The sequence below is a fragment of the Macrobrachium rosenbergii genome, chromosome 10, assembly GCF_040412425.1.
Source record: "Macrobrachium rosenbergii isolate ZJJX-2024 chromosome 10, ASM4041242v1, whole genome shotgun sequence".
NCBI classification, from domain to species: Eukaryota; Metazoa; Arthropoda; class Malacostraca; order Decapoda; family Palaemonidae; genus Macrobrachium; species Macrobrachium rosenbergii.
This window is the reverse complement of record NC_089750.1, coordinates 3,895,480-3,921,308: the sequence shown is the minus strand read 5'-3', so window position 1 is coordinate 3,921,308 and position 25,829 is coordinate 3,895,480. Positions and strand designations below refer to the sequence as shown.

At 36.5% G+C, this 25,829-nt stretch overlaps 1 protein-coding gene across 6 annotated transcripts in view; it reads right to left on the bottom strand.

The window, feature by feature from the left end:
- Positions 1-24,893, bottom strand: part of l(1)G0289 (lethal (1) G0289) — a 38,299-nt gene extending 13,406 nt beyond the window's left edge. For 4 of the 6 annotated variants that reach the window (XR_010854213.1, XR_010854214.1, XM_067109764.1 and 1 more), the window contains exons 1-10: positions 24,737-24,893; positions 19,909-20,042; positions 15,886-16,206; positions 11,870-12,069; positions 10,668-10,794; positions 9,442-9,634; positions 7,368-7,441; positions 6,891-7,026; positions 5,908-6,062; positions 3,073-3,286 (exon numbers count right to left, since the gene is read on the bottom strand). Coding sequence is in view for 3 of the 6 variants with exons in the window: in XM_067109764.1 (XP_066965865.1) it covers positions 3,073-3,286; positions 5,908-6,062; positions 6,891-7,026; positions 7,368-7,441; positions 9,442-9,634; positions 10,668-10,794; positions 11,870-12,069; positions 15,886-16,206; positions 19,909-20,042; positions 24,737-24,845 (1,663 nt within the window). In the remaining 3 variants the exon portion in view is untranslated. The remainder of the gene's footprint in view (positions 1-3,072; positions 3,287-5,907; positions 6,063-6,890; positions 7,027-7,367; positions 7,442-9,441; positions 9,635-10,667; positions 10,795-11,869; positions 12,070-15,885; positions 16,207-19,908; positions 20,043-24,736) is intronic. The other 2 variants (XR_010854215.1, XM_067109766.1) reach the window with 1 other exon arrangement.
- Positions 24,894-25,829: the final 936 nt, after the last annotated feature.

Sequence of the window (25,829 nt, the reverse complement as noted above, 5' to 3'; positions counted from 1 at the left end):
TGCTGCCTCATAGCCACCAATTGAGTTCTCAATGGACTGAAACAATATTACAATGTTGATCCTGATAAAAAAAATTCTTATGCACAAAAACTACCAAAGAACCTCACTTCAGTTATCTGGCTTTGCACAAAATGTCAAATGACAAGCTGTTATCACACAACAAACAAATCTAGTTTTAATACAAAAATCTTAAAAGGGACAAGAAGCCTACATAAACAACAAACTTAACTGAAGTAAAGCTACATATTCGGCAGATATCCCATACCCAGAGACAGTCACCTCAACAGATGATGATGATGATGATGAGGGAAGGAAATTCTCAATACAGTAGTTCTAATAGATAACATTCCTAGTTTTTCCTGGGGAACAGTCCCCTACAGGCAACCTCATTTTCAAATAAATGCCAAGTCAAATCTCTCACTAAACTTAACCTTATTTCTGTTTAGTATTTTTTTTTTCTTAAATACTGTAGCTCGAACAACAGAGCACCTATTTTGTTCAAGATGATTGATTAACAAAATCAATTACTTTTTAAATGAAAGTAGCCCCACTGGAACTTATTGTGAAGTTGCCCTAAATGCACACTACATTTTATTAATTAAAAAAAGCTGTGCAGTACACAATGAAAATAAAACACCCCACACATTACATAACTTACTTTTGCACGACATGTACAACAAAATTACATGCCAGTGGAATTATGTATTGTTGTAAAAATAAAAAAACCACATTGTACATAGGGCATATATAACAGTTTCTTGGTTGGGTAAGGGAATGCAGCATGCCCTACTGATTTGGAAGCATAATGAGGGCCAACGGTTAGCAGCCTGAAAAGACAGCTGACAAAATGTAGTTATGTAACCACCATTCCACGAAATACCCACCCTTTAATAAAATACACATTAATTAATGTTTTGAAGAAAAAGTACTTATGAACTGCTGACCCATGGTAAAGATGAAATTAGGGAGAGTTCCAATGTTTGAACACACAAATACTAGTATTCTCCTAGATAAATCCTTTTATATTTTTTCTTAGATATTTCATTGCTTTAACCAACAGCAACTGGGAAAACCATTCAGGCAATGGAAAGTTATGCAATATAAAAACCCTGTAGAAACTTTGCACTCATCTCAAGCATCAGATTTCTCTTCAAATGCAAAGACAGGGTGTAATAACCCAGATCAGCAAAAAAAAAACCTGAAAAAAACCAAGACAAGGGCAGGCAGGAGTAAGTTGTCTTAATATGAAGAACATGATGCTGAACAGTTGTTAAAATATATTATCAAGGACATTAAATTCAGGTATAAAATAGTCATTTTTCAATTGAGTTTATTCAGTTAATCTTACAAAAACTTCAAATTCATTTACATCTTGTGTAGTTGTGTAGCTTGCCACTTTTCTCTACAACAAGATATTCATGTCATTCTGAATTCAACTTCTTAATGAATCTAGGAACTTCAAATGTTTCATTTTTCCAATTTTACAAAATGTTCTTTCCACATTTCCAAATCATCTTTCTCATTAAATGACTCCCAGATGTCTATCCCATCCCATCATTGTTTTTAAGAACCTTGAAGAAATCTTTGTCAGTGTTCCAGAAATTCACCCCTAACTCATAAGGTGGTCCCCAAAAGAATACAACTAAGAAGTACTCTCAAATTCTGATTTTTCCTTCACATTTCTTAACATCTATCCCAAATTCTCCCCATTACAAGTGATTCCCAGAAGCTGTGTGATAAAAAAAAAAAGGTACATACACCTCAGAAAAATAGCATGACAAAGATGCACAATTAAGGCCCCAAAAAATCACAAAGTGTAATGAAGACCACCCAGACCTTGTGCGAATTCCAGAAGAAAACACTAACAGAAAAAATGACAAAGAACTCATTTCATGTCTCATCCCTTAAAACAAATTACGATAGTGATACTTTCATACACTACATAAAATGCTGCATACCAAAAACATTTCTAGCAATTACTCTACAGCTTACTACTCAATAAAACTAACATTAGCAACCCCTACAACAATGCAATGATCACCGGAACTCTTTAAACATCTCTAACTAAGCATGAGTAAATTTCATTAACAACCAATTTCTCACAAATTTCATGCATACCGGTTGGATTACGCCCACTTTTCTGTATCATACACAATCAAAATGCTGCAATAACATCTTTGTAACTTTTAACAAATTATTTTTACCACAAGCCATTTTAGTTTCAATATCCAATGAATCCTATTCTTTCCGCTAATATTTTCTCAAGCTAATTATATACCATGTGCTTGAAAGATTATGGGTATCTCACTACTTGACTGGTTCTCAGTCTTGACAGTCATATATTACAGAAATAAATTGTACCTATAATTGCAATGAACTCATACTGGTATTGCAATAACTAATGATTCTTCTTCCTACTCTGAAGACTGGTCTGCCAAAGATACAAGCTCCCAATGGCTATTCAGTATATATTAAAAAAATACCTATGAAAACTGCATACAATTGTGCTATTGACAACAAAACTGAATTACACCTTCAGTTTTGTTGTCAATTTAGAATAATGCTCTGCAAAAGAATTTCCATTTAAATGAAAATATTCCATTCATACTGAGATGTCACCTGTTCACTTCTAGCTCCCTAAAAACCCACATCACGATAAAGTAGTTTACTGAGACAGCTGCATTTCCTGACTTGTACAGCTCAACCAAAGGATTCTTTAAGTGAAAGGTGGAAACTGGCACAAATGTATAGACTAAGATGCTGGATAGCTAGAAGGAATAAAACCAAGGGAACAAATGAAAAATAAAAGGCAGAAAGTAATGCAGCTGAAAGGGAGGCAGAAAGGACACTGCAAAGAAACTCTGGTAAAGTCTCCAGCGTGCCTTGCAAGACTCACAGCAGGTGGTATCCCCTTAACGGGTGCCACCATCAGTAACTCCACACCACCTGTCATGCAGGATAAGTTAACAACACTGACCTCTGATGAGGCACAAAGTACCATTCAGAGTAGTCGTGGTCAGAACATGTCATACAAAAAGCCTGAGGAAGACGACAATTAACTAAGCAACCTACCTTTTGCGTAAGGTTCAACACTGGCATTCTGCCCAAATGTATCGACGCTGGAATTCCTAGGGAGATTGTTGGATGGATAGGATGGTGGAGGGGCTAGACCAGCACACTTATCTACGTCTTGGATGCTCAAGTTTTCACATCCCTGATGCAGCCAATCTTGACGGTGACGGTCTAAACCCGTACTACATCTGCCTATCTTGTTACACCAATTACACTGAAAGAGCAGATGAAATCAGTTGTTTATAAAAATTATATAAAGAATTTGTTTACCTTTAATAGGCCTTTCTAAGCCATTTAAACAATTTTTTCTGGGTCAACTATATTTCTATGGCTTAATGAACAAAACTTTTTATGCTTGATAAAATTTACACTAATAAAAAATTGACTGGCTTAAAACTTTTGAAAATTAATAGCTATCAAGTCAACCTAAAAATCTGTTTCTTATATTTAGCCCAAATTTATAGCCTTGAAATGCTCCAGACAACTTATTTAACAAGCAAATTGGGAGTAGTAGTAGCCCTAACAATTAAGAACATCATTTGCATATAGCCTCATCTGGCTGGGAAGCATGAGTTCAGTATTATATTATTACCACTACTATTATTAGGTAGTTCAACAAGACCACCTACTTGTAAGACTAGAGTTTGTGAGAATAATTTCATTCTTTTAAAGCAGTTTTGTTCCACCACAAACTAATTGTGATATTAGCAGCAAATGCCCTGACTCTAAGACGAAAATGTTACTGTAAAGCAGTAACTCTGCTGATGAATAAAAATTATGAGCTGTTTGATCTTCAATCTGCCAGTCTAGTGTGCTCCTGGACCGGAGTAAGCCTTACATAACCCTGCAAATTCTACACCTTCAAGGCTGCCACGATCGGAAATTAAAAGACTAATATGATGATTCTACCAAGTCCATATCTTCCCTGCGGTAGGTCCTAATGAGGATGAGTACTACCTGCATACCCTTGATGTAAAATCTTGCAAAAATTGTTTAAAACAGAGATGACGAAGATTTTCCTCAAAACGTTAAGGGTACAGAGAATAAGATTTTATAGACATCTTGACATTGTGCTCTTTTGCCAGTCACATACCATACGCCCCTAAAGATAACTTGCTTGAGGTAACCAAGTTACTTGCTTTTTGTGGAAAGGAACTGCTTAGACAGACCTTCCATGGATTTATTGGTTCCTTAACAATAAAGACAAATCTCTAATTGGGGAAAAAAGCAGGTCCTCTGTTTATGGCAAGGACTGAGAGAGGGAATGGCAATGGATGCAGTGGGGTGATCCTGGCTATCTATGGTACAGTATAGGCCTGTTAAAAGACCAACTGTGAAGGAAAGACCAATTAACCTCCTACCTCCATATCAGTAACCTTAATTGGAGCATGTGAAGTTCACTGATCTGTCCTGAAAATCAAAAGTCAAAGGAAGGACTTTCTTCAGTGTAAGATCTAAACCAGAAACCTGATCCAAGGGCTCGCTGGAAGCCTAGTGACTACTGAAAACTACTCAAGGTCTCATTTTAGACATTTGTTTTTCTTCTACGGAACCTCCATTTCTGCTGGAAAAAAAAATGCTGAAGAGGAAGGTCTACGAGAGACATAATGGTCCTTGAGAATTCTTAAAAAGGGAAAGGATGAATTTCCCCAATTCTTGCTCGAATTCTAGGGAGCAAGTACGATTTTCCTTCACAGAAAACAGTATAAAATGAGTGGTTGATTATGAACCCATTAATCTTAGCCTTACTTCCATGCAAATGGATCTCCAGTTGCACCACCTTGTTAAATACTGAAAAACAAGTTCCCCACTGCAAAAGCCAGACCATGCTCCATCATCCTCTGGGGCATCATTCATTCATCCAACTCTGCAGTGTGCAGATATGCCTAGAGTTACTCTTCACAGATTAGGAACATTTTCACTAATTTATTTACCCAGCAAATTTTCTTAATTCTGGTGATGATTTGTAAATTTGTAAGTCTTTATTAGCCATTTTAGAGAGTACTGTAACCTTGTGTTTCTCTAACTTTCATTATTCCTTTACATTCTGCATACTGCTTTTCTAGGTCTGCACTTTGGGCTTGGTTTTTATTACCATAGTTGCTGATTTGACCTTGATTTTGTATTATGAAAAGCTACCAGTCCTGATTCAGTAGTAATTTTTGTCAATTGTTATTTTGTTTTGGATTCAGTTTTTCTCGCCTACTTTTTCAGGAATGAGTTTCCTTCAGTTCTTCATATTGCAAGCAGATAGAAAATCTATGTAAGTAACATACTGAGTCATGACAGTTTGAACTGTTACTTGCAACTCAAGGGGTAATGCTCAATTTCAGAGAAAAAACAATGCTTGAATACGAGGAAATGTTATACTGTATAACATACAGAAGGATAATAATGGCATGAAATAGATCTCAGAAAAAAGGAGGGGGGAGGATTCTACATGTGGAGGCAGGGTTTAATCTTGAGATCAATTATTTTTCATCATCTCATTCAACTTTCACTTAGTCGGTAAATTGTTTAACTCCTTTGAGGACTCATAGCGGCTACCAAAAATAGGTTTTAATTATGTCAAAACCTGTTTTATGAGGAAATGCTGCCAGCCTGAGCAATCCACTGTCCTTCTCTTAAGCCTGAAGAGCATAAGGAAACGGAAGAAAAAAAGGAGGGCCTGAGTGTGGAGGAAGTAATGCATGAAGTTTCAAGTCTGGAAAATCTAGGCAGAGGGGGAATTCCAAAGCATGGCAGTAAAAGGAATTTGGCACTGTATTCATGTATCTTAGAATTACCTATCAGTAATTCCAAACTGAAAACATTAGAAAAAAGCTCTATCATTACCTGGAAACTTATCTTTGTTGACAAACAGGTCTCACAGCTGTTCAAAGTCATGCACGTTGGTAAAGCCTTGAAGAGTATAGCTGTCCAATTCCCTATCGTAAAAGTCTTCTTCATATCGATCTTGTGGTATTCGTAGATAGTTTTTCGACGTACATCTAAGGGATACAGAGCAATCTGTGATACCTCATCACCAAAGTATTTTACCCGCACAGTAAACCTTTTCATGTAGTTTCAACTGATATTTTCACTCACATGCATGAACCATCAATATTAAGTTACTTTAACATTCATATTTAAATGGTAAACACACTGCTTTTGAAAAATGTAAATTCAAACAAACTACATGGAAATATATCAAGAAATTGGTTTGAATAGATCCCCTAACCTTGAATTAGAACTATACATGGTTAAAAGATCCACAGTTGTGTATACAGCACTGCTGTGGATCTTTTAACCATAACCAATAAAGCATGACACAGTTCCCTGTTTGCAACGGAACTAAGCACGCAAAACATTGGCCTGAGTGCAGTCTGCTACAAAAACATCTTGCAATACATCTGGGAATCACTAAGTTGGAACCTGAATTCATTGCAAGTCAACGTTTTTAAACGCTAATATGCTGAACTGCAACAACTACTCAATTTGCCAGCATATAAGATCATCAAAATAAAAATGGCCCTCTTTTTTTTCCATTCCATATCTCCATATTTTGTATGTGTGTGTGTGTGTGTGTGTGTGTGTGTGTGTGTGTGTGTGTGTGTGTGTGTGTGTGTGTGTGTGTGTGTGTGTGTGTGTGTGTGTGTGTGTGTGTGTGTGTGTGTGTGTGTGTGTGTGTGTGTGTGTGTGTGTGTGTGTGTGTGTGTGTGTTTTTTTTCTTTAGCTATTTGTTACAGATGAACAGCAGTGTGTCTGCAGAACTATGAGATTACAGTAGAGTCTGTGCTGCAATCTTAAGTGGTCAGAAACTATAAAATGCTACTTACAAAAGATGGTACGATCTACTATGTACGCATCAGACAGCCCAACTTTCACTGGATGCTCATCGTCGTGGATGCTTGTGACAGTGACTGGTATCTGTTTATAAGTGAATATGATGTCTCCCGACTGATGCAATGTTGCCTGTTTAAAAAATGGTACAGGTGAGACTCAAACATACTTAAACTGAAACCAACTTTTTCATATTGAAATGGACATAAAATACCAACATATACGACAAGAACTATCACCATTGAGCATGTTACGTCAGTCACAAAGTCTTTCAAATAAAGTATTACAACAAATGGAATGAAAACATCACTTAATCCAGGTAAACCACATGGAATCTTAAGGAAAACTTTGTGCAATTCTTCCAGTATCAAATATTGAGGGAGAGACTCCTGCATTGGTGATAGATTTCCACTGATTACTATGCTATTATGGGGCAAATTTTAAATGCAGTTTAGTTTTTCTTTCTGTCATACCTGGAAAGTAAATGTGCCAGCGTCCTGGTGATCCTTCAGCTTCACTTTGTCCCACTGGACAGTAAATGCGGTACCTGAGAAAATAGACCAGAAATGTTAAGAGAAAAATAAATAAAATTGTAGCAAAAAATATGCAGAAATTTCACTAAAAGCTGAAGTTAATGAGGAAAAATTCATTACAGTTACAAAAAATTTTAAAAGAATGGCTTCAATGCTTAGAAATTCTGGAAAACTAACCCATTAGGCTGACAATAACATTCCCCATCAAAATATAAGGAGACTCAAACCCTCTCCCAAAAGTTATAGTTCCTCCCCTTGAGGATGAGCAATGTCACCTGAAGCCCTGATATCTGAACTACAGAAATGCTACCAGCCAGGATGGTATGAGATGGTAGAGTCGCAGGCAGACAATAAGAGCAGCTATAGCAGTAACTGAAAACAATGCAGAAGCATCCACAACAGTACCATCAATAGTATGTGCAGAAGACAAGAAGGTACAAAATGGTTGCAACAATATCTATACCCTTTACTTGCACTCTCACTTTTGCCCTTCTGATTTTAAGAAGATAAGCTGTAAAGTTCTGGGGTAGGGACAATGAGATCATCAAAGGCCTTACGCCACTACTGTACTAAGGTAAGTCCTGGTCTACATGTGTCCATAGTATTTTGTCCTGGCCTTTGAGTGTTCGTAGTGTTTTGTCTATTTTGCCTTTATCTTGTTATCTGCAAGCTTTCTGTCTCATAAATAATTTGCATTTATTGCCTCTCTGGTCTCCTACTTTGCTTTTGTATGTCTTATTTTATTCCCTTTGTAATCTTACCTTATTTAATTAATATTTTACTTTTAACAAATTTTTTACATAAGAATACTCTGGAAGGGCTAAGTATATAAAATCAAAATAAGACCTCAAGACAGAGGGGCCAATAGAACACCCAACAAATCATTCATTGAAGAGCTGACCAGAATATATTCAAAGCAAGGAAAAATGGTGAACAGAAGAATACAGATTAATAACATTCATATATAAAGGGGGTATTAGAGTAAAAACTATAGAGAATAAATTACATTCTGATCAGTCATTGGTGGCCTTGAACAGCACACTATACAGGGCCAGAGGATTTTTTGCTAAATCCTTTCAAGCACACCTACACTGTTTCTAATTTTAGTTTTCATCCCTTCCCTATTGCCTCTCCCCACTTGGCTGTCCAACTTCTTGACTTTATCATGCTTCAATTTAAAAGGACGCATCACTCCAGCAAGCCCTTGGAGTCTAAAACTCTTTGACTCAAAGGTCTTGATAAACTACTTGATTACAGTATATTAACATTAAGTAGTTAGTGCACCAGACTAATAAACTAGTATCTATTGTGTGGTTTCTAAGAATTAAAATGATAGCTTATAAAAACCATCCTATCCAATCATGTTAACTTTATTCTGTAACAATTCAGGTGCAAAACTTCAACCTTGTACTTTATAGCTTCATCTCCTTGACTCAATCAACCAACTATAGTATTTACTGTATATACTTGACAAAGGTGACCTTAAACTTATTTACTGTATATACTTGACAAAGGTGACCTTAAACTTATTTACTGTACTTGACAAAGGTGACAAACTTATTCAACATTCTCCCTTACATACATGTCAAACTCACGTTCTGTACACATTCTACACATCGGAAGCATCATCTTTAAGGCCCCTAGAACTCTGCAATATTCAAAACTTTAAAGAATAAAATGTTTGATGCTCTGACAAAGAGATGCATAAAGTCATTTTTATACACTATTCCCCCGGCAATTCAAAACAGATTACTTAATTGTTTCTCAGATCCTTTAATTCAATAATCAGCCACCCTGTCTGCAACCATCATGATGTATAAACTATCTACTAAAAAAATATTCCATTCACCCTTTCTCTCATGTCATGTGGCCATTCACCTTGCACCTCTTGACAAGTAGCCATGTATTCATCCCCTTTCACCAACAATGAACCTAAATCTCATTGCAGAGGCAAAAGCCAGCAAAACAAGCCATAGAATCCCATGAGCAGTTTTACAATACATGAAACACTTACCGTTATCAGCATATTTCACACATGCATCTGCAGACACCGATGTGTCAAAATTGGCCATTAGGGGGGCTATGTACTGAGTTGCCGCAAGCCATGTGTGGACAAAGTCACCAGTAAAAAGAAACCCTCCAGTTGCTATGGTTATATTTCTTAACATGTGGCCATAGAATGGGAAATCAAACTTGAGGGTAACCGTCTGCCGAAACAAAATTCATAAAGAACATAAGATACAGCAAAAAACAGAACTCGTACTAACATACATCCCAGAAACACTTTGTAACCGAATGTCATCTAAAAACAAACAAAATGAGATTAACAAGATGCAACTGAACACTATACAGGTATTGAACAACTAATACACAGTAAAATCATATATGATGCTTTATACACAAGTAAAAAAAAAAAAAAAGAATGGTAATGCATAGCACTGGAGGAAAATAAAATGACAATCAGTCTAGTACTACAGAGCTGAAAGGCTAATTGAACAATTCAGGCAGTCTCATGCCATATTAAAGGAAGTTATAGGGTAGATGGACTTCCTAGGAAGTATTGCCACTAAACTATAATTTATTCAGGCACAAAAGAGGTCTCTAACCACATTATATCAAATCTAGCAAATGCACACTTTGGCAATTACTTTATTGCAAAAATCAGGATATGGTATACAATAAAGATTATCTAATAACTGCAATAAATGCAATTATGAAATTCAAATTTCTTTAAAGCAAAACCAGCGGGAAAGGCAAATGAATAATCTTGCACTTGATCTAGGCTTTAGAGAAAAAAAAAAAAAACTGGCCAATCATGAGACTGCATCATCTATGCAAATCACACTTCTATCATTGCCAAAAGAAATACTTCATCACCACCTTCTTGGAAATTTAATGTTCTTGGAACTAAAGGGTACAAATAAAATTAAAAAAAACCTTAGATAAACTCAGTAATTTCTTATGGCAAAGAATATTAACAGTCCCGGTAAGTAATACAATTAAATTACTAAATCTTACAATCATAGAACTAATAAAAATGAACAAAAACCATTCATTCCCTCCAATAATAATAAACGCTGTTTCTGCAAGCTACACACTCAACATGAATACCACTTAGACTACTCATCATTTTTAGAGATCCTCCTTTGGCCTAACAATCCAGAACTTGGCAAATAACAAAAGATAACCAACAGCTTATGACTGGAAATTACTAAAGAGAAGCAGCACTTCCATACTCACCGCAGCCCTGCGATGGGAGTCGCACAGCATCTCATTCTTAATGACTACTTCCTCATTCAGGGTGTCCAAGTTCACCCAGTACTGCTGAGCATTTCCATCCCCTTTTACAGTTAGAGAAGTGTAGTACCTACAAGGGGAAAAACACACAGCTACAAATCAAGTATGTTCCTTCTGAATTCACTGGAAATAATTTTGTAATGTCTTATCATATCCTGTCAAGACATTTTTCAAGAAACTTGTCAGATAAGGAAGTTTGTACAATTTAAAACATGTCCAAAATAAATGGCCCAATTCATTACCGTTGTATCTGAATTTAGAAATATAAAAAAAACAGAAAAATACAATTGAAGTTCAAATGAACCTCTCCAGAATCAAAAGGAACGGAACAGACTTGCTTGACTTCATGAGAGCAGTTTAAGGACCAGAAAAGAGAAACAAGACTATACACTATCTATAAAAGGATAAAGTACACAGTCTATAGACTAAGAACATACTGATAAAGTACAACCAATATCCTTCCTACAAATAGATTATCCTTCCTGGAAGTAGTTTTGATAAAGAGCAAAAACAAGGCAAAAATAAGACTAATTGTGCCATTTAATTTCCCACATATACTGAAATTAATGCTTTGTAATTTAAAAAAGATTTTTTAGTGACTGATTTGCTGCCAGAAAGTTATTTTCATGAAATAAAAAAGGCAAAAAGGTATTTAGTTTAATTTAATTTACCAGAAAAAACCAGAGAATATGATCTTTCAGAATCTCAAGCCTGGATATAGGCTCCAACACTATCAGGCAAGAAACAAAAAATGTTATCAATAAACAAACTGCAAATATAAAAAAAAATAATAAATGCCAAAATATTAAAACATTTACTTACCTGAAAAAATCCCAAATAGAATTGGAATTTACGCCAATGGCCAAGCACTGGGACCTATACGGTCATTCAGCACTGAAAGGGAAACTGACAGTAAGCAAGGTTTGAAAGATTTAACAGGAGGAAAACCTCGCAGTTGCACTATGAAAAAGTTGTTAAGAGAGGGTGGAAAGTCAGATGGAAGAAAGAGAATATGAATGGAGGTACAGTAATAGGAATGAAAAAGGTCGCAGCTAAAGGCTGAAGGACACTGCAAAGACCCGTAATGCCTACGCTCAAGGCCCTTACAGCCAGCCACAACTACAGGATGAGACGAGCAAGCTTACCGATGGTGATCAATTGTCGTGTTCTTGGTTTCATACCCTGAGATGGGAACCATGTCGTCAGCTCCACTGTCAGGGTCCTCCTCCATGTCAATAGGCCGCTGGCCATCTACACTTTTGACAGGGGCATCTGTGGCACCCGTGTTTGTGTCATTTTTTGGAATGTTTGGTGCTGCCGTAGATTTAGGTACCAAATCGACTGGCTGTGGATTTATAACCGAAGTGAAACATTTTATGAAAAAAAAAAAAAAAATTATTATGAATATTATATCTTGAAAGGAAATTCTCAATTTTCATTCACAGTTATAAACAACAAATCAGCAAGGAACCATATTCACTAAAAGTACTTTTACAAAAACAGCTCGAATTACTGTAACATTTTCTTAAAAGCTGGGTTTCACCAATATTATAAGCATTGCCAACAAGCAAGCAGTAAATTAACATAATAAGAGAAGTCTACCATAATTTGCTATGACACACTGACAAAACAAAGACAAATATTTCTTTACCAGACTAGTTTCAAAAGAGCACCTATACTAACTTCCTTCCAAGGCTATCTAACTTTCGTTTTGTTTTCGGAAGCTCTGGTAAAATACTGGATAACCATCAGAAACATTCTGGCATCCAAAAAAAAAATTCAGAAAACTAGAAACTAAACTTATAGTTTATGTATTTCAAAACGAAGCCCTATACGATGCATCAAAAGTTGCAATTCTGCATTTAAGATATGTTCTAACAGAAATGAATAAATACATTTCATCAGAGGACTGAGTAAGATTTGACATTCTCAACTCCTGAAGAAATTTATCCCTATTTTTGTTCACGTCAACATTTGCAAACTTAACATCTTAACTCCTTATCGGATGGGTACCACTTACAATGAGCCACAGCATGCCCTACCATGACAATCATATTGAAAATGCTTGATTACTGCCTTTGTTAAATATTTTACATGATTACCTCTAATTTGTATGTTTTATCTTAATTTCACGGTCACAACGCTGCCATTACTAAAGGTGTTCTACAGCACCCTATTAGCCTCCAACTAAATTTGTTTCCTTTTACTTTTCACCTGTTCCCTTTGGTCTCCTCCAAGTTAGCTGTTCAACTCTTCTAACCTCACCTTACTCCATGGAAGAACATCTGCAGGTGACCCAAATGCCAATTAGTGGTTTCACTCAGCTACTTTATAATACTACTACTCTCAACTTTCCTAAATTCTACTATAGAAAGTTCAAGGCTGACAGACAAGATTAGCCTCATGATTACCCAGTGTATACATCTTTGCATCATAAAAACCACAACCGCCAAGACATGCATGTACTTGAGCCAACACAATGAATTCACTCCTTTATGCATGCTATGATAACCTATCTATAAGAAGTCTAATGTGAGTATGTTAGCAAGGGTGTCTTATGTATGTTAGCAAGGGTGTCTTATGTAAGCTTGGATGAAGTGTAGTAGCAGCTCAAAATGAGCTGACAGATTCATGGCAGAATTATAACAAGGCCCATTTGTATCTGAGAGGGGAAAAATACACTGTACACAAAAAATATCCTTAAGATCAAAGAACGATGTAAAAAATGTGTGATTTCACAGGGAGAAAGATCTTTCAACACTTTGAGACCAGGAAAACTTGATGTCTGACCCTTTGTGTTTTGTTGACCTTAAATGCCATAAGGAAAAAACACATTCACATGAGAGAGTGAACCACGAACATGATTACTGCAATAACAGAGAACATTCTGGAGAGATGATCAGTACAGAAGGCAGTTCTAACCAGTTTCTGCATACCTTCATCCACAAATGCATTACTTCCCTGTTTATTTTTCTCTAATACAGTATTCCCATGTGTGTGTGTGTGTTTCTCACCCAGCTGTCCGACTTCTTTAAACTAGTTTTGCTTCCTTTTTACCTCCAATCTCATAAATATTTCAGGTCTACCCTACAATTATCAAAACTTGACTAAGTGATCTGGTTAAACTACCTCATACATACTACTTTTCTGATAAAAGTACCACAATTCTAATGACGTATTGGCAACTCTTCCAGGTGTCCAGTTTCATTCATAAATGTTAGAATCAAGAAAATATTTCTGCGCAATAAAATAAATCTAAACACAACACAAAACATGCTAAAGACTTCATCCAAATGTCTACAGCCAACAAATTAAATTACAGTTCTCTTCTGGATTCCAACCATCTATGAGCACAATTCAAAAATTCAATTATTAAAAACTAAAACTTTTACTGAAATATTCAACACTTTTTTATCCTACTATTCCTTTGGCAAACTTCATCAAGGTACAGTATGGTGTAAGTTTCCAACATATTGTTACCTTTAATATAAATTAAATCTATTTACAATGCCAGTATACATACTCACAAAAATTAACCATAACCACATTACTGAACAGTGCAAATTATTGGGAGCAAAATGACATATTTACATTATTATTATTTAGTAGTTTAACCAGACCACTGAGCAATTTTACTTGGCTCTCACAGGACTGGCCAGCATGTTTACATGGTCACATATTTACAGCAGTTATAAAAGATTCCTTTCAAATCCATTAAAGTCATTAACCCATATTTATGTATCAAGCAAAATGAAGACCACACATACACAAATGAAAAGCATGAAAGCAAACCCAATTAAGTAAATCTAACCTATTCTACATTGGCAATTTCAAAGAATAATTCTATCAACATAACATCACACTAAGAAAAGAGTATACCCCTTACATTTTCATAAAGCAAAAAAAGTGATAAAGGCTAGCAAAACACCAAGTCACAACTTTGTACAAAAACACTAACTGAAACTGTCACACTTTTCCTTTTACACACCACCAAATTGATCGACAGTTATCCTACACAGAAAATCCATAATTTTACCAGATCACTGAATCATGTGGAGAAAATAGCCCTCGAATGATTGACACTATCGCAGGTTCATCGTGTGGTGCTACCTAACAAGAATAAGACCCATTTCTAGACTAACAGGGAACACAAATGAACACTGGAGCTTTATAAGATAGAAGACATTGAACAGGTGGGTTGGAAGATACCAAAGGATTTTGTACAAAAACTTTTTGAGTATTTGTCTACACAATGCAGGGAACAAGCTTTATAACTAACTTAAAAGGCATCAAAAAAGCTGTAAATTTAACAGTAAGTATACATAAGTTTTAAACATCTCTACAAAACAGTGTCTTTCTACTGACAATTTTATTTGTAATTTTACTGGGTACCAAATTTTCTCAACATAAATCTCAGAATAACTACAGTAATGTATATTAGTCACATCTTCAATACTGGGCTACCTGACATTAACACAACAATGGCCCCTTTGCACAACGACAAGAACAAAAAATATTTAGTTTTCAGTATTTTCACTACACTATCATGAAGAGGTCTCATCGTTACATGACCCTAGTCCAGACTTTCTAAGGGACAGGCCATTCGAACCTTCCTGAGGGCTTGAGATTCACTGTTAGTATTAAGCCATTTATTTTTTTATGTTTTTTTATGTATGTTTAGCAAACTGAACAGTAACCATCCTATTCCCATTTCATTTACAAGTTTCATGCTTGGTATGTATTACTGTTGCCAAAACCAACACTTTTAGAAAGCTGCAACTGGAATTATATACGTTATGAAAAAACTGCTGTAATAAGAAAAATATATAAATACAGGACAATTCACTAAAAGCTACAAAAGCCAACCTGCAAAAAGAATTCTATACAAGGAAAAAAAGGTGACTACATACAGTACAGTATAACCAACTACAGCGACACTACATTATCCCCATTCTCAACAGTTTCTACGAGCTCCTACTGTACTTGTACCAGGTATGAAAAATGACTATCAAGAAAACTTAACTCAAAAAGCATTGCAAAAGTCCTACTTAACATCCATAGCAATATATACCCTACAGAAATCAAGTTCTTGTCCTTGCCAGAGACTAAACAATCGTGATGAAGTACGAGGAAAAACTACATTACTTCAGCCATAACCCACCATTGCCCCTCCCGTGACATTCTCTGAACTAGCTCCTTCCGTAGAGGGGACGACAGCTGAAGAATCACCGGTACTAATCGGGACAGGATTGGTGGTAGGTGAGGAGGTAGTAGTAGTAGTAGTGATGGATGTGGTGGTGGTAGTAGTAGTAGTAGTGGTGGTAGTAGAACTAGTATCATTACTGGATGTTTCGACACTAGAGGGGGTTTCTACCGAGAGACTATCATCACTAGCCACTTTCTTCAGTAGCAGCTTGCTCTTTGCGGCAGAAGAAACCTTGCTAACTTTGGGATTTTTTGCAGGAACAGTCGGCTTCTTCCCCTGCAAGTTTTTGCATAATGTTAGCAAGCAGATTATTATTCAGAATTAGTAGCAGCACTATGGCAAGTTAGAGAGTACCATTTAACTTTTTAGTTAACACAAAATCAAGATTTCAGGGCCCTACAGATGTAAACGCAGGAACTAACTTTACAAAAGTCCAGTGGATGTAACATCAAATGAGTACATAACACTGCAACAGGAAGAAAACTTTGGGAGTGAACATATACAGGTAAAATGACAATATAATCTGCAAACAAAAATACACAGCAAAATGAGCCAGAGACTGAATATGGTACATGTGATACAGACAGGATGGCAGGAAATTCAGAAAAATGTGAATGGCAGCAAGACATGTGGTAGTAACCATCTTTGGTTGGAAAATACAGACTAAAAAATGATTATGTTAACATGCATAAAAACATCAGGGCAGTATTAGACAATCCTCTGATATTTCACAACAGGTTATCAAATATCATACTGTACAGCATTTACATCGATTTCATTGGACATTCCATATTAGGGTATCAAATATATCATACTTTGTCAAGATCAGCATAACATGGATCAAGGCAACAAAAATATTACTCGTGCAATATAAATCTGGTATTACAATGTCAATATACTAAACATGCTGGAAGATCACAACATCGTTACGACTATTCTGCCCTTGAATATTTAAATATAACTAAATATTGAATATTCTCAATTTCCTGACAAGAATCTTGCACAAATAAGATTAACCCAAAATGGTTTATTGAAAAAGTAAAAGCATTCACTTTTTCAATAACCAATTCCTAAGTGAACTAACATTTTCATAATGAGACAGACCGCTAGAAAATACTACTCCGTGTCAGCCCGTAACCAGCTGAGAGCAAGAGCAAGCAAATATGAGTGCCAACATGTCAAATAAATGATCTGCCATATCATATTCACCATGAATGCCGCAGGGAAGGGCTGCATTAACATATACCCTAGAGTAAAACAACAGTCTGTTCATTACAAAATATGTCATAGACAAAGCATCAGTCCAGTATAATTCTGCAGTCTGATGACAGCATCAGAGAAGGCTAATACTCAGCTTATGTCTTTGACTTCTGGATCGTTATACAGTTTAAACAGAGTGAGGTTATCTGCTCATGGGAATGGCTATCAAATTACCAGCAACTACACACATGATCTTAAATGCACGAAGGTAGCCATCAATAAATTATGACCTCCTTTTCTTCTATCCCACTTGAAATTTACTGACTTCAACCCACAAAGCCAATCCTCACAATAACGTTTACCACCGAGAACATTAGGACAACAGAAAATCCTGGCTGCCTTTGACGAGCACAACAAGTCACCCACAGATACCATTTATAGCAAAACCAGTCATTAAAACTGACGACACAGGTCGTTTTGTTGTTGGCAATTATGCCACTTAACATCTAAACAAAGCTGGCAATCCTAACAAATTCACACAAATTCTCAAAGATGACAATCTTCAGCTGCAATCTCAATCAACTCACTATTCATTTGATTGAATACTGAATAGCTCTTCAGTTCCCACCATTTCATGGTCTTTAAACTAATTACTGTCTTTGTCTAACTGTTGTTATATTAAGTGAACTTTAGGTCTGCAGTGTTCTTCCTGATGAAGCACTCTCTACTTCAACTGGCATTTATGCCTTGATTTGAAACGCTTGCAGATTCTACAAATGTTAATCTATAACATAGTGTCCTCATCCTTCACAGGAATGTCATCCACTCATACTGCCACCAAATCATATGAATGGTGACTGCCATCATATGTCAGTATAACTGTCAATAATACTAATCCTTATCCTAACTTATAAGTAGATGATCACCACTATTATCATCTCCTAGCATTAACCTCCAGTTTCAGGGCTATTTGTCTCATGAAGTCCCACCTGTTGCATTAAGAATCTGTACATCAATATGATCCTTACACTGAATGTAACCATCCTGATAAACACTTTATTAACAGAGTCCAAAAAACCAACTGCAAAGTGGTGTCCCTGCAACTACTACCAGTGCCAAAAAGGACATGAATACAGAAAAACAATTCAGTAAAAAGACAATACAACTCCATACTAACACCATCGGAGATCTCGAGATAACAGAATAAGTCCTTCAATGACTCTTCACTCCTATTCCAACTAATATGATTTGTCTGGGCCAGGAAAAAGAACAATTCAAAGGCAAAACAAGGTCTGCACCACACCAATTTCACAAGACTTTTCTCAAAGAAGTGCCTGACTACTTATAACAATGCAATAACAATGTCATGGAAAGCTTAACTGTCCATTCTGGACCTTAGGCCAGAAGAACATATAGCAGTGTTACCTAGTTCACATGCAACTTCAAACCAATTATCATCAAGCACTATAAAATTGTGCAACTCGGAATCAAACTTGTCTTTTGACAGCAGAAATACTACTAGTGCATTCATCCTGTACAATTACTAGAAGAAAAACTGACTACTTCTAATAATACTGAGCATGACAAGTTAACAGTTAAGTTATTTTTTCCGTAAAACACCTGATAAACTGGACACTCAACAGAAAACAATAGGGGGGTACTTGTAAGATAAGGAAACCAATACAAAAAAAAAAAAATCATGACATTCAATTTTCAACTGAATATAATACTGTACTACCACTGATTAAAATCTCACTGACTAAGGCAACTTTATATATGATTATTAGACAGGCAAAATTGCAGCAAATTCAGAGTATGTACATATGTACATTTCAGTACTGTATTCATGAATAATACTCCAGTACTTTATACAAAAAGGAGAGGCGACGCTACAATACAAGCCACATAAGCAAACTTTTTTGCATGTTGCATACACATACTTATGTCAGTATGGATATATACAGTACATTAAACTCAATTTTATGTACATACAAGCCTTTCGAGCACATAGCATCTCAAAAAGAAGCTGCTAAATTGAGCAATGAAATGCTGTAAATGTCATTTCTTCAGTAACATAAAAGGGCTTCATTCTGTGAGTCCATTACAGGCAGCACTCACAAGTCTGAACTGGTGCCTAGCTCAAAGAACATTGCTGTGCCTGGTTAAATGGTTGTTTAGGATTACCTCAATAATAAGAAATTGAAAAACACTACCAGAGGGAACCTTCGTTAGGCATTTTGCTTCCAACAACAGGAACAGAGAGCACTGGGGTATGCCATGAAATCTGGTGTTGCAAATGGGACGAGAACACTATCACAAATGAAGTGACTTGTGAGGCAGAATGAAATTAATGATATTAAAATCAAGATGATAAATGAGTAGCATTAAAATGGTCATATCAAAATGTCTTCACTCTTCCACACCAGTTTAGTAAAAACACAGCATAAACAACTGACAGACACACAGTACTTAATGACACAATCTGTGAAAAATGTACCTCTGCATAATGTGTTCATGAAAATGATGTGCAGCACAGCATATTCTAATTCAGTTGTTAAAAACAGAGATACTTGTTAAGAAATGAAGAGTGGTCAGTTCAAAATGAAATGAAAATGCATGTGCAACAAGAACACAAAAACAATGGCAAAAAGCTGAGAGCAAATGCATTCAAAGACAAATCACACTCCATGCCAATGTGACAATGCCAGCATTAACTCCACTATTGATGCAAATTGGCCCATACACTCTGCACAAAACAAGAAACTTCAGAGAACTAACCGCAGATGTCGGTTTCTCTCCATCTTTCTCCTTATCCTTTGGATTATCTTCTCGTCTTAAACGTATGAGGGGTCTGTTGTCCCACTCTCCTGTTATATCTAATTCTCCTTTATACGACAAATAGGTTTCAGGATCTGTAAATAAAAATGTTATCACTACAGAGCAGGAATTCATTAACAGCAATATTGATTTGTTTATAAAATTCACACCACTTTATTTAATACTTTCAATTTCACCGTGTCAATGATCACAACTGAAATGGTTTGGGTTTTGAAACATGAAATTTGTGAATTCCTCTTACTTCTCCTGTCTTATAAAGTGATTTCTTTCTGAATCCAGAAACAATACCATATTCCAAAACTTACTGGAGTGCTATTTACAATACACACTCATTTATTGAGGATAAAAACAAGGAACAATGTCGATACTGTACTATTTTCTTGCATATTCTGTGGGAAAAAATATATATAAAATTGACACACAAAGATTAAAACTGTAATGATCGCCATGCAATAAATAGTTTTCTTTTGCATGCTACTATAACACCTATGATTGGAATTACATTTATCTTCAACCATGAATTTACCCAGAATGTTCTTGACTTTAAGCCGACAGACTAAATCATTCAGAATATTACAAAAAACGGTGTAAAAGTTGAATGAGTTATTTATGTAACAAGAACACTTACAAATAATTTTTTAAATGTGAGGTACCATATTCCCACAAATTGTCAATGTGATATATGTGTTTATATAAATCCGTAAAGTATACATAAATATTGAACATTCCAAGGTCATTCAGACTAAGCTTTGCCAAATTGGATTTTTTTTTTTTGGTTACTGCACACACAATCATCATCTCAAAGTCTCTATTTACTAAATTCTGCCTTTTCTATCAGCTAATTAAAAAATAAAAAATTGAAAAGAAATGCATACAAATTCTACTAGGCAGGCCCAGGCAACCAGTAGACTGATGAATCAGTTACAGCCAGCAAAACTGACCTCATTGGACATTTTACACATTTGGTCTCCATCTCTCACTTCCACTACTTCCCTTTAATTATCAAACCAACCTAGGATACTACCACCTACTGGTGCAGCATGTTAAACCCCTTGGTAAATAATCATTAAGCACCGACTCAGAGGCAGTTTTAGGGCCACATGCTTATTTTCATCTTATATCCAATCACTCATTACTAGGCAAGAGGCAGTACCCCTGAATCGTGCCTTGCATAGAGAATGTGTACACTACCATTTATTCATTCACTGGTCACAGCTGACATCCTAACAGTTCATTTACTTATCATTTGGTTACTTTTTTGTATGTGTAGTCAATTATAAGTGCATAAGCATTCAAGGTATTAACCTCTCTCATAGTACAGTACACAACAAATACTGACTAGTAAGATTCTGCTTACAGCATTTAACTAGTCACAATATAAGGCAATTGTTTTGTCATGAGAGCAATACCTGCTGGGGTGGTCTAATTGGCAATGCTTATCTTCTAATTCGAGGTCAACTATTATGCAAACTACGAGCCTTGGAAATTCCTGTATAACGAGGTCAAGACCTGGACAAGATTATGTTTACTTCTCGCCGTGTCCTTGGTCAATGAACCTCATTGCTTACAGATATGGCCTGGACAGAGCATGGCAGCGGGACAAACAGAAAGATGACAAAGATTCCTGTACACCTTTAAACCTCCATTTGAGGGTGGTATCTCTTAAAAGTTAAGCATATGTATATTCTAAAGCCTTCCCTACTGTCATGTTATTTACGTTACACCAATTATTCTTGCAATACCTGTTCATGTTTAAGTTGAACAAACAATTGTGTCCTTCCACTGAGATACATTCAACCCTCTAACTATGACAGACAAGCGAGGTTATTCCAAATCTCTTCTTAATTCATTACAACACCTTCAGGCCAGATGACCAATAACACTTTTATAAGTCAAAATAATGACAGAGAGCACCTATATCTCTTGCAACTTTCCTAAGTTTCTTGCTCTCTGTACAGGTATAGGCTAATGTCGGTAACCTCAATTTTCCTTTTTGACTTCAGCTGTCTATCACTTTTCTTCCTCTACACTCCAAGATTCCCTGGACAGTATTTGGTCATTTTTAATATTTTAATGAAACCACTTCCAACCTATTTTTATATACTATGCTGTTCATAAAATTACAAGGAAAGTCACACAACTAACTGAAAACTGAACAGCATGGAATTCTGCGCCGATACCAAAGGATGCAACTAAATTAATTGTAACTTATCTGTTTTCCTAAAAATGTATTTCCTCTTTCTGTATTTCCCATTACCTTCTCTAACTTCTTCTGAACGAACGCCATTTTCTTTGGAAGCTTGAATCTAAAGCCAATGGCACATGTGGGCTTGTTCCATATAAATAAGGTTTACCTTCTGAATAATAATATTACTAAATGACAGACTGAAATTATGATAGTAAATTTTGTTCACTAGCCCGGCCATTCCCTCTATTAAGAACTCTCCTATAAAATACTATCACTGCTCACAAATAAAGTGATTTCAAGGAGGAGCTGCGCACAGAGATATTGTTCATTAATGGATTTATTTTACTTAACAATATAGAAAAGCGTGTATATGATATAGTACAGGAGAGATAACTTTAAAAATTTACAGTCTTTACTACACACTTTTACAAAGGAGAGCTCCTCGGGAGGCCATGTTTAGTACCAGCCCCTCAGGGATTAACATAAAAACATGAAACAAAGACAGTAAATAAAATCTCTGTGAAGGCCTCTTTCTTAATGTCCTATAAAATAAAGTCTCTTTCTTAATGTCCTATAAATTAAAGTAACTACCAGTAATCACAAAGTTACATGGGTGGTGAGTCAATCATTTATGTAAAGGATCTCCTTGCATTGCCATGAACCAGCTCCCACTGGGCATTTTAAAAGTTATAAGGGGCTTCTTAAACTGAAATTCCATTAAGGTGACACTGAAATGTATCAGGCCTACTTTACAGCTATTCCATGAAATCTTTTGGAAATTCAGTTAGGTATCGAAGCTTAGATTACCCACAGAGAGCCTCAGGTCTAGACAGTCTCCCTTGGCCTTCAAGACAGAGTAATCAAGATAAAGATAATCGTCGTGTATAACAAGCCCAGCCATAGATCAAATTCTATGGTGACATACAACTGGCTGAACTTTACATATCCCTTAGACCTGGAGTGTTTAGGTTAGGCTAAAACCTTGCCTAACCTTATTGTAACCTACCACTCCCTATCGTAGGCCTATGTAAACTAGGCATATGCGCTATCATTAGCTTACCTATGGTAAGAATAATGTAACTGTAACGCTGTTAATCAGGTTTACAGAACTTAGGATTTTTTTTTATAAGATGGGTATTTTAAGTTTTTATTAGATGGGTATTTTATATTACTATAAATGATAAGCTAGCCGCTGCCAACCACAGAGTTAGGCTATAGGCCTAGGATACACTATAGGCCTACGAGATATACCCTAACCCAAAATAATTATGCTTCCCCATACACTACTTAAATATACAAAACACCTTGGGGTTTTTTTAAATAGATGGACATAATTTATTTTATTTCCAATCGAACCATAAGAGACGCTTAGGTTTTTTAACAGATGGACATAATTTATATTATTTCCAATCGAACTATAAGAGACGCTTAGGTTTTTTAATAGATGGACATAATTTATATTTCTAATCATACTACAATAGACAGAGTAGCCACCACCAATACCGTACGGTTAGGCTATACTAGGCCTGGGTTATGTTAGGCTATAGCTTGGCTATAGGCTTATGGGATACGCCCTAAACTATAGAAATTGCATAGTATTTCAAAGTAACGGCCCTGCACAGACTATGTGGAACGGTTCCACGAATACGAAGGTCATTAGGGAGCCATATGTTCGAGAAGGGATTGGTTAAGGAATTCTATTATAAAATGAACCATACTAACCCAACCTAACCTAGTTGGCTGTGTTACTTTAACCGGGGGGGGGGGCTCTGCCCCCAGACCCGCCCCGGTGAAGGAAACTCGACTTTTTACCAAACGCTCCCCTATAACAGAGCGCAAGCACGATAGCATTGCAGGACGGCCAGCGTACAAAAACGTAATCAGTTCCGAGGTTAATTACCGGTTAATTACAGGTTAAATATAGGTTAATTACAGTCGACCAACGACAAAAAAAAATTAATAACAAGGAACCAAAATACTATAGGAAAACTTAGTTCTACCCATTAAATTTTCCTATAAATTTAAAACAAAACTTTTTAAAGATTAAAAACTTAAAAAAAACTCCCAAAGTTTGCCAAAGAAAAAAAAAAAAGTCTTACAGAAGCCTAACCTAACCTGGCCTAGCCTAACCCTATTTCCCTAAGGATGGTCACCCGTTCGCGAGTTGGCCGACCTTGCCTAACGAAAACGATCTTTTTTTTCTTTATTGCGTTATTAAAAGCATTTACTGCTTGAAATCCCGACATAATTCCCATAGGTGTGGTCATCACTGAGAGAGAGAGAGAGAGAGAGAGAGAGAGAGAGAGAGAGAGAGAGAGAGAGAGAGAGAGAGAGAGAGAGAGGAATTATATATCGTGCTTCTCGACGTAGGAGAGAGAATTATATATTTCATATATTTTCCCACGTAGAAAAGAGAGAGAGAGAGAGAGAGAGAGAGAGAGAGAGAGAGAGAAACTTAGACTTCACTTCAAAACAACGCACCACGAACACAACTCGGCAAATTCGCGACTTTCACTTCACTCAGCCGTATTTTCACCAATTCGCTGGAAGTATCATTGCCTTAGCGAATTTTCCACTCACCATTTATATGCGCACAGGACGTATTTAATATAGAAATCGCTAAAACGGAGAGCGACAACACGACACTGCACCACTGACCCGCCATGTTTAACTGAGTCACTGACGTCATGCGACATTCGTGCCTCTGATTACGACACTGGCTTCGACGTCGAAATCTTCTTATTCCCCCCCCTCCCACTGCCCCCCGTTACTCATTTCTTGATAATGGGGTGTCACGGCGTTTATCACCGTCGTTATCTATAATGTGAATCATTAATACCGGCGGGACATTTCGAATGAATGAGGTTCACGCTCGCCGTGAATATCAGGATGCGATCTTCCTGAAAGGTGAGATGATAATTAAACTCGTGTTCTTTTCTTTTTTTTTTTCCAAAGTTCAGAAACACATCATCACGCCCATCGACAGTTACCGAGTCTGTTGGGCCAGAGATAACTCCCATAGATAACTGCATGCTAACAGGAAAAGGTCATTGGCTGAAGTACCGGAGTCGACATCACATCACAGGAAGTGACTCGTCAACATTCGGACACGGGTAAGTCAAGTGAACCATTTGGCTTACAAATTAAAAAAGATCTGTCGTAATACCACGTTAATTAGATACCATCAGTAACACACCTTCCTTCCTTCCTCGTTACTTATCACCCCCCCGGGAGATAATTGTCACGGGGATTTGATTCACCCGCCGGAGGATGAAACGGGGAATCGGCGACAACTGCCATAATTTATACCCCAAAGTTTCCTTCATTGCACACCTGTAGTTTTTGCTTTTAGATTTGACCCTCTCCGTCGATCTCTCTTCTGTTTGGGCATCTTTTTGGACGATGTTTTCTACGAATATTTGGATGATTAGGATTTTTGTTTAGCTTTGCCCATCACTGCTTAGTTAGCAATCCGGCGTGGACGTCATTTCCTCATGTTGGAGCACTTTCACTCTCACGCCATCGGTGATTACTCATTTTCTCTTGCGGTAAATACACAAATAAGAAGGGCAATGCGATGGAGTCTCTCTCTCTCTCTCTGTATAACGGCAGATATAGGCGTGGTTGGATTAATTATTTCTTACATACTAGATATAGGCGTAATGAGACTTTT